Source organism: Alligator sinensis, unplaced genomic scaffold (genome assembly GCF_000455745.1).
Source record: "Alligator sinensis unplaced genomic scaffold, ASM45574v1 scaffold639_1, whole genome shotgun sequence".
Lineage (NCBI taxonomy): Eukaryota > Metazoa > Chordata > Crocodylia > Alligatoridae > Alligator > Alligator sinensis.
The window spans coordinates 297,276-307,450 of record NW_005842771.1 but is presented as its reverse complement, the minus strand read 5'-3'; the positions used below and the strand labels follow the sequence as shown (position 1 = coordinate 307,450).

Genomic DNA, 10,175 nt, shown 5'->3' with positions numbered 1-10,175 from the left:
CTCATCCGGGCCTGCCGACTTAAAGGCATCCAGTTCCTCCAAGTGACTCTGCACCATCTCAGGGTCTACGCATGGTAGTCTGGCGCCTTGCTGCTGCCTCTCTACAATCCCAGTGAGAGACTTGTCTTGCCCCTCTCTTAGGAACACCGAGGCAAAGAACTCGTTGAGGAGTTCAGCCTTGTCCCCCCTGTCTGTCACCAATTGCTTCTGTCCATTTAGTAGGGGTCCTATTCCTCCCTGGGCCTTCCTTTTACTCCCTATATATCTAAAAAACAATTTTTTGTTATCCTTTACTTGGGATGCCATCCTCAGCTCCATGGTAGCTTTGGCCCATCTAACTGCCTCCCTACAAGCGCGAGCAAAGGAGGTATACTCTTCTTTGGTAATCTCTCCCTGTTTCTGTCCCAGGGGCTTCTGTTATATCAATGTCCAGAAGGAAAATGTACAAAGGGGGTTTCTCCTACATGCCCATATCAAGGATCTCCTGGACTATATCAGGCAGAGGTGGGCAGATCCCTCTGCACTGGCCTGGCACATGGAGCTGTCCACACTGTGTATACCCTGCTGCCTACTCCAGGAAGTCAAAGCCACCCTACTGGACACTGCCCTCACCTACATTGACTAAGTCCTGCACAAGGGCACTCCTCACCCTCCAGTAGCCCTCGGTCCCCTGGAGCTCATCATGGGGCCCCTGCTTTGACAGGCCTCATGGCGTTCTCCATCACACCATGTCAACAGGCTAGGAAATACCAAGCTGGTCCACTTCTAGACCACCCATCACCACCAGCTCTACACACACATGGTCTACACCCTCCATTATCCCAACCTCGCATCCTGCTGACACCAAATGGCAGGATGCACTTGGCAAAGAAGAGGGTCCCCAGTGGATGAGTATATATTCCACCTTGATCCCAACAAGCCACCAGGAACCTCAGCTAGCAGCTCATCCACAGAGCCGTTGCCACAGGTGTATATCTGGTGCAGTTTATAGATGCCCCCAATACCTGCCCCTTCTGTGAGCGGAGGGAGACCCTGGTGCACACCTACCTGGTGCGCATCAGGCTGCAGCCCCTTCACCACATCTTCCATAACCTCTTGCTGAGGTTCTGTCTGCACTATTCCCCACATCTTTTCATTTACACATTGATGCATAGGGTGTGCACACAGGTGCACGTGCACCCCAAGGAGATTGGTGGTGCACCTCCTGCAGGTGGTCACCACTTGCCACCCCCCCACAAATGCTGCCAACACTGCCGGTGGTGTCTGCGGGCAGTCCCTGATCACTGCTGGCTGCCACTGCCAACGGCGTCTGCAGGTGGTCATTGCTGACACTGCTGCAGCCACTTGCAGGAGCTCCCTGCTTGGCCTGCTCCCACCGCTGCCACCGCCGCAGCTGCCTGTGTGAGCTCCCCACTGTCATGCCCCTGCCACCACTGCCTGTGGGTGGTTGCCGTGCCCCCCCAGCCTCCGGGGTCATGCATCATTCATACATTTACACACTCAGCATATGTTGCCCCATCAAGTCCCAGGACTTCCTGGTCAACCTCCTCTTGGCCCTGGCTAAACCTACAATCTACCAAGGAATCTACATCTCCTGTAATCCCATGACTACCTATTTTAGTTAAGAATTTCTGATGGGGGGCATTATCAAAGGCTTTTTTGGAGTCCAAATAGACTGTGTCAACTGGATCGCCCTGATCCACCTGCTTATTGGTACCCTCAAACAACTCAAGCAGGTTGGTGAGTGTCACAGGGTGGGGTCCCTAGGGATGGCCATGATGTCCCTAGGGCCCTGTGACCTTGCCAGCTTCACCCTATGGGCATCTTCTATTCTCACCTGCCAACAATTTTTATTGTTATCTTTTATGTCTCTAGAAAGTTTCTCCTGAAATTGTCTCTTTAGTTTTACATTTGATTTCCCAGTGTTTATGATATGTTTTATTTTCCTCATTAGAATTTAACTTCCACTTTTTGAAAGCCTTTTTCTGCTTATTTCTTCTGCAACTACTATTAAACCATGCTGGCTTTCTTTTGGTCTGCTTTCCCTTTTTTTTTTTTTAATTTGTTTTCATTTGCTGTCTCCCCAATATGTTCTTAAGCAATTCCTATGCTGTTTCACCATTAGTCACTTCCCTAGGGACCCCTTTTAACCTCTGTCTAACTAGCTTCCTCGTTTTTTATATTATTAGTCTCCCTTTTTAATGTTCAAGGCTACTGTGGTAGTTTTTCTTCTCATCTCCCCTCCTACATGGATGTCAAATCCAACTGTATTGTAGTTACTAGTACAAAATGGCTCAATAACATTTACCCATTACACCAAATCCTACACACTACTTAAGACTAGGTAAAAAATGGCCTTTCCTCTTGTAAGTTCCAGGAATAACTGCTCCAGGAAGCAGTATTTTTATAACATCGAGAAATGTGGACTCTGCATCCCAGCCTAATGTTAGAATGACCCAGTCTATCTGTAAATAGTTGAAGTCACCCATTATTACTGTTTTCTGCTGTATTTTCTCATCTCCTTTAGCATTTCTACCTCACTACTGCTGTCCTGGTCTGGGGGTTGATAGTATACCCCCCAAAAACTGCCATGATAAACTTACAAAAAGCTCCCATATATCCCCTCATAATTTTTGTTTCACTAAGCTGAGCGACACAAAGTGGTTTTTTTCTGTTCTCCCAAGACTGTTTCTGTCCCCCAGATAGTTTACTCTGGCCCTGTTCCAATAGGGATGGATCCTTCTTGCAATACAAGTGGCTGGAATTGTATACAAAGTGGTCTTCAACATATGGTCCGTGGGCTAGATCTAGTCTGTGGAGTTGTGTCATGTGGCCACAAGTCTGGAAATTTGGCAGTAAGGGAGTAGTGGCAGGATCCCAGATTGCACCAGGGATCTGAGAAAGGCAGCTATTAATGCTGCACCACTTCCCTACTGGGATGATGGCCCCATCATGCACTAGCTTGCTCTGGATGGACATACGGGTTTGCTCAGTGGTTGGACCCTGCCCCTGGTATCTAGTCTGCAGACTGGCCCTATGCCACTCATCCAGCTCACAGGATAGGATAGGTTCACCCCCAATTGGTATACGATATCGCAAATGAGGCCTCACCCATGGCATTAAGAATGCCATAACTCTACTAGAAATACCTTGATTGATAGATCACATGTACCTTTTCTGTAGACACTTCAACCTGGTGGCTCCAGATCTTTCCCCTCCTTCATCTTTTCCAATAGAAGAGCTCCGTTTTTAGCAGAAATTCTTAGGAGTCTCCAAGTGCATGACTATACACTTCATACCACTGAATCTTGCCCTATGTCCATTACTCAAGTCCTCAAGGTCATACAGTTCTTTCTGTGCAATATCCTGATCCTCCTCTATATGGATCATGCCTTCCAACCTCGTGTCACAAGGACATTCCTACTTTTTGTGCCAAGGTCATTAATATAAATATTAAAGATCACTGTGAAGATCAGTCTTTGGAGAACTCCATCAGTAACTTTCCTCTAGCCTGATCATTTTCACCCCTATTCATCGTAGTATTTCTTTTAGTCAGTGCTTTATAGTCCTTGCAATTACTGCTATCTTCTCCTGCTTAACTAGTAATTTCTTATATGGTGTCATATCCAGACAAATCAGAATCACTGCATTTCCTTTGTCTTGAAAATATGTTACCTTACCATATAAAGGCATCAGGTTAGACTGGCATGATCTACCACTGGCAAAACCCATGCTGCATTTCATCCCATTTCTATTTACGTTGTGTTTAATTCCTGTCTTTCTATCCCTGGGCGACATTGAAAACCGAGGTATAGCATTCATTTAGTTTTGGGTCATATGTGGATTATCTTTAATCTCTTCTCCATTCACACTGTACAGAAGCTCACCTTGTTCTCTTCTTTCTTAGCAAAAGGTTCTTTGGCTGTGTATTTGTTTTAATAGTCTTTGCAAGGTCTAACTCAGCGTGAGTTTTGGCCATTTGTACTTCAACCCTGTCCCCTGACTCCTAAGCTGTACCTTTTTTTTGGTGATCAATTCTCTTGTTCCATTCTATGTAGAATCTCTGCTTACCCTCTACTATAAATCTGACAGAGGCTGTAGCTTACAAAAGCACATGACTCTCTGAATGAGTTAATCTATAAGGTGCCACCCTGCCATGCCTTCTGCCTGTCTTCAGACTAACATGGCTAGTTACCTCCTTCTGTTCATAAATTCCAGATAGGGTATGTATCTTTGACTTCAAAAAATTCCAAGACTTTTGCACACTCAAGTCCTTGAGCTCTCTGGTCTAAGACACTTCATTAATGTTTGAAATCAAGAACTTGAGTTATGGACCTATTTTTGTTTGTCCTTTTACTGGTTTAAACTCATCAGCTTGTGAGCGTTCAGTCTGAGGTTATTGTCTATGATCAACTCTTCAATTACAGCCTCATAACTTACCAAAACCAAGTCTAAACCAGCATAACCTGTTCTTGGCTTGGTGATTTATTGAAGAAATCTAGTGGCTAACACGTTATTTGTTCTCCAGTCTATACCTGGGAAGCATTATGGCAAAATTAATGGGAGCAAACAGTGGAATGACATGATGATACAATTTCTGTGACTAACAGTGGAAATTGTATCTTTTGGTGCCTCCAGAAGGTGCCTCATGAAAGAAAACAGACCCATGTAGAAACATAGAAAACAGAGGTTCTTTTTCTACACAAAAATCACCTAGAGACAGAAAAACTGAAGGGAAACAGACAATACAAGGGCACCTTGTAATTACTTTTCTGCAGCTAAGAATACAGCAATATTGTTTCACAAGAGACTTGAGAAAATGTGGACAAAAACGAGGAAGGTAAACTTTTGCTGGTACAAGATATAACTTATTCATTTAAATGGACAAAATAAAGATAATGCTAACTTTTGCACACCACACATTTATCTGTATTAATCACTGTTTGAAAGAAAACACAAATCCCAGTAGATTTAAATCCTTTGCCTTAAGCACATGGCCACAACCTTGTGGCCGCTAATGTCCTACTACATTTGGATGCCATGGCAAGGAACTTCTGGGAAGTATCAAATCACTTTAAACAAATCAGACCAACCCAAACATACATAACTATGGGTCAGAATCATCATGAATGATTATATAGAGCTGGGTTTAAAAGGTGTATGATGGTCATAACACCCATCAAGATGGATTTCACTTCTTGCACCTATTCACAAACAGATTTTATTTCTTGATTTCCACAGATCTCATCAAATTAAATCAATTCTGACTTCTGAACAGGCACCAGGGATTCTGCGGGTTTCTCCTCCTGTGACAAACTGGACTAAAGTGCAGAGCCTAAACTCTGCTTTGAAATGAGAAACAATTTCAGAACAAAGGAAATTCATCTTGTCCTTGATACCACTTATAACCTGGTGTACACTATGGGATATCTTAAAAGTCTTTATTAAGAGAATTGTTTTCAACTCACCATAGCAAGAAGGCTTGCTAGGCTTAGCTTACGGAATTAACTGAACAGCTTAAAAGCTTTGGATTTAGAATTTGAAAACAATCTTTGCAACCAAAACTTTAGAAAGCTAATTAACTGTCAATATGAAATTAATAGGCTCACTTTGACCCAAGCTGAATGTTCTTTTTCAGTTCAAGAAAGTATATTGGGAGTCAGGTGAAGGATCAGGGAAACATGCTGCACATTGTGCTTGTGCCCCACCCCCTCAGGTGAGCAAGTAATGCTTGGACCTGCTGTTGGGGTGGGAACATTTCTGGAACGGGTGGACAGCAAATTCAAACCTGGTCGTGGCTTGTCATGATTGTGAGAACCAAGGCTGTCAACCACTGTATGACCTCATCATTAACCCTTTCACCTGTAGCTGGTTGTCCCCCACTAGGCATGGAAGCCTATGCTTTCCTCATGGGCCATGTCCAACAGACCTAGGCCTCTCTGACTGCGGATTGCCAAGAAGGGGAAGATGTCTTACAGATGGAGGCAATGTGCAAGGAGTTTATGGGGCTGCAGACCAGGTTGGATCTATGAATCCTATTTCTTGCCTTCGTAAGCCTCTTAGCCAGTGGGTTTGAAAGCATTTTATAACAGCATTGATTAAAGAGGTAGGTTGATGACCATTACATTTTGGAGCAACCTTGTCAGCAATACAATCTTCCCTCATAGCCAGAAGTCAGGTGCCTTTGAAGTGGGCCTTCCATTGATGTTTGACAGCCAAGAGACCAGTTCTTCCTTGAACTTTTGGCAGAATTCTACAGCTAGGTCATCAAGGTGGAAGCCCCTGCCTGGTTCATCTCCCCCATGGCTTTGACTACTTCCTCTGACTACAAGCCTAAGGCTGGCTGGACCCGTTGCTGTATTGATATTTGTGGAATCATAAGACTTATAACAAAGTTACTCAATTCTTCTAGGCTGGGTGGAAAATTTCTTGTAACAAGCCTGGTGGAGTTTCAGAAATTGGTCACTGTTCTTGCCTGGATTAGTAATCACCTGCCCTTGTTCTGATGTAAGCACTATTATTTGGGGTCTGTGGCTTCTCACCTTTTCTCGGCATGCAAGAAGTGTCCTTGTTCCATGTGCATGATACAATGGCTGCCTGCTTTCCTGTGTCTTAAGCAGCTGAAACTGATCCTCTCTCATTGCTGAGGAATGGAAACCCAGATCCATTAAGAAACTTCAAGGGCAGACAGAAACTGTAGCCAAGCAAGGGACTGAACCAAATCCTCTGAGCACTACCCCAGATGGATTCCTTCCACCCCACCCCCCTCTACCCCCTCTGTAGCAGCTGTCTTTATCCCCTGGGCAGAACTGAAGAATCATACCTCCCCATGGGTGGTGATCAGTGTGGAGGACACAGGTACTAAATGAGTGATTCTCTACTTTTTTGGACTTGAGGCAACCCTTCACAATTTTTGTGAATGTAGTGGCACCCAATTCAAAACTAATGTATACATTATAGTGCTGACCTCCTTACAGAGGGGCTGGGCAATAGATGTGGGGGACTGTGCAGGAAAGGACAAGCTTGAGCCTGCACTTACCTATTTCCTCATACCTTGCTTATCTCCTCACACCTTGCGACACCCTTCAGAGGATTTGATGGAACCCCAGAGTGCTCCAACACCCTGGTAAAATATCACTGTTCTACACCCTTCTCGTTGTGGGGTCCCAAAGATTCGGCACTGAAAGAAACAGCCCTGTAGATGTGCTCTACCTGTTCCTGTAACACTTCCTGTACACATGTCGTTCTGAGGCACTAAGTGAAGCTCATCTGCCTTGCAACTTCAGCAAACTCCAGAAGTGGAGTTTAAGAGACTGTAGGCTGGACAGGGATCAAAACTGCAGATATAATCCTACTGGGTGTAGGGCTTAAGACAGTGACACAAAACCACAGGAGTTGGGTATGAACAGCTGAGCCACACCTACATTGGAGTCTCTTCTACTGACATGTCTTAGGAGCTCCCTGGGGAAGGGATTCCAGGATAGACCCGTCCCTCATGAGGGCAAAGCTCTTGAGTTAAGACAGCATGCATGCAGAGCTGTCAGTGGCTGGATGCCCCTATCCACATTCAGTCTGTCCCACTGCATGCTCAGATTCTGCCTGGGAAGAATGGGAGAAAAACAAGACACTGGAAACTTGGGGCTCTGCAGGAATAGACAGGAGCAGGGCAGTGTCAGTGAGTGCCAGGATGCCTCAGTAGGCTGGCATCACGCACTCAGGAGCCCCAATCCCTGCAGCCCACCTCCCTGCCCAGGGCCATATGCCTGCAACTCAGCTCAGAGACAGAGCACAGGGGGACGCAATACAATTGAACTAGCTACCTAGCAAGGCCTGCCCACCCCCGCTGACTCAGCAAGTGGCCCCAATGACTTGGCAGGGGGAAGGAAGGAGCAGGACACAATGGGGAACAAGGAATGGTTCGCCCTACAGCCAGCTTTTCAGAGGGTCCTGCCCGCTGTCCTCTGCTCCCTGATTACATGAAAGATAAAGCAAGCAAAGTATGGGGGAGACAAAGTTGGGAGACCCCAGGGATGCACCTGAGACCACAGCTGCCCCTTCCGTTATCAGAAAGATTTTATTGTCTCATCAAGTGGCACCAACATAATTCATTGCTCTGTGTGTGAAATATGTAATAGGGCAGCAGAGAGGAAGAGAGTACAAGCTCCAACCCCAGGTCCCACCCTGCCCCAACTCAGTGGGAAAGCGGGCCAGAAGGGACAGGGCTGGGCCGCTTCACTGATTACAAAAACCAGATGCTTTATAATAAGAGGCCGGTGGTAGGAAAGGGCAGCGAGAGGAAGCAGCCAGCTTGCGGGAGGCAGCAAAGGGACCCAGCAGCTCTCAAGTGTGATACAAAGTGCATAGGTGTGCCTGTCCTGCCCCAGCCCTCACTGTGCATCTCAACAGCACATGGATGGCGGGGGGAGGGGGGCTGCGAAGGTTGTGCTGTCCCATTCCCCATGCCCACATGAGCCTCTTTGGTGCGTGAGCTGTCCAAGCCCCAGCAGCAGACAAAAGACGCCTGGAAGACAGAGAAAGGGCAGACATTAGCAAGGGCAGACTGGTACCATATAGCACCCCATCCATAATGGAGAGCCTGGCAGACTGTCTTGTGTGGGGGACAGGCTCCAGGTGGTGGGGGGAGGTTGCCCAGAGCCAGTGCACTCATGGGTGGAAAGTCTGGAGAGAAGGGTGTGTTTGACACATTAGAACCCCTGCTCCCCCACCCCAGGACTGCTCCCCAGCCAGATCCACCCCCTCCTCAAGGAGCAGCAGTTCATGAAGGCAGGAGACAGAAGTCCCACTACTCCCTGAACATCACCACTCAGCCACTTGAACTCAGCCCCCTGCTGTAGAAAAACAGGCCTTGGCCACTGGAACTGAGAAGAGCTGCCCTTAGCAGGGCAGATGCTATGACATGCAGAGAGTCCCCAGCCAGATCTGCCCCCATTCAAGGAGCCATTCTCTCTTCAGGAGACTTCCCTTGATATTGTCTGAATTCCCCCCTCCTGGCAGCACCCATTACAAGAGGTCCCAACCATGCCAGGCAGAAAGGACTAAGTGCCATGACACACGGCCCCCACCAGGTGGTGCCATCATCCCACAAAAGCCTGATTGGAGATGCTGCAAGGAAGCAAATAGCCAGCCTGACCCTGCCAGTCACAAGAGGCCAAATGCTGGGATTCAGGAAGCAAAGGGTAAGGATCCTACAGGCTCAGCAGGCTGCTCTTCCCAGTGACAGAGGGGAGAAATGCTTGTGAAGCTGATGAGGTAGGTCCTGTGTCCCCACCGCTATACACCACATCCCATGCCTAAGGTCAGGGACATCAATGTGACTCAGCACACAGGTGTGGCTCAGATGTAGGATTTTCCCCGGTCAAGGCTACAGAGGCTTTGTTTCCCATGACCACAAGTGTGCTCAGGCAGGGTGCACACATGCACTGCTCACACCCCACACCTTGGTGCCACACAGATTCAGAGTCCTGGCAGTGCCACTCCAGTTTGTAGGGGGATCGTAGGGCTCTCAAAAACCAGACCCAGGTCAGCTCAGGCCCTGTTGTGAAAACTCACTTGCATGTTCTGTTTCAGGATTTTTTCTTTTTCAGCTTTAGCGCTTGCAGCCAGTGGGGCGAGGAGGTTTCAGACCTGCAGGCAGAGAGAAAAGTTACAGCCTGTGGGACAGCCAGAGCAGGAAAAGCCAAATCCCCTTTAAAATGCACAGACCTCACCAGCACCAAATCTATGCACACCCCAACACCATGTGCACATGCCACTAACTGCTCCCAAACCTACATACATTCCCCTACACCAGGGGTGGGTAAAATACAGCCCACGAGACGAATCTGACCCGCCAAATAATTGCTTAGCCCACAGCTGCTCCGCTGAAGAAGACTTGTGTCTGACCCACAGCTGCCCTGGCTTTTGGTGTTTCTTGCCCTTCTCCCTTTCGCAAGAGGTAACCAGCTGCAGCAACAGCAGCTGCTCCCCTCCCCAGCCCGCCTGCCCTGTTCCACAGTGCCCCCCCCCCGGATTTACCCCAAGGCAGGGGGAACAAAGCTCCTAGCCAAGCTTCTGCCTGGCAAAGCTGTCTGCATGCAGTTCCAACCCTGCAGTCATTCACAGGCCAGACAGCCTGCCCTGCAGTGAGCATCAAAGCTCAGGTAAAGTTCTTCCTG

The 10,175-nt window shown here is 47.5% G+C and overlaps 1 protein-coding gene across 7 annotated transcripts in view; it reads right to left on the bottom strand.

Moving 5' to 3' along the window:
• Positions 1-1,853: 1,853 nt before the first annotated feature.
• Positions 1,854-10,175, bottom strand: part of TNKS1BP1 (tankyrase 1 binding protein 1) — a 35,797-nt gene continuing 27,475 nt past the window's right edge. For all 7 annotated transcript variants that reach the window (XM_025216848.1, XM_025216850.1, XM_025216847.1 and 4 more), the window contains 2 exons: positions 9,571-9,645; positions 1,854-8,521 (listed from right to left, as the gene is read on the bottom strand). In XM_025216848.1, coding sequence (XP_025072633.1) covers positions 9,585-9,645 — 61 coding nt within the window. In that variant the 3' untranslated portion in view covers positions 1,854-8,521; positions 9,571-9,584. The remainder of the gene's footprint in view (positions 8,522-9,570; positions 9,646-10,175) is intronic.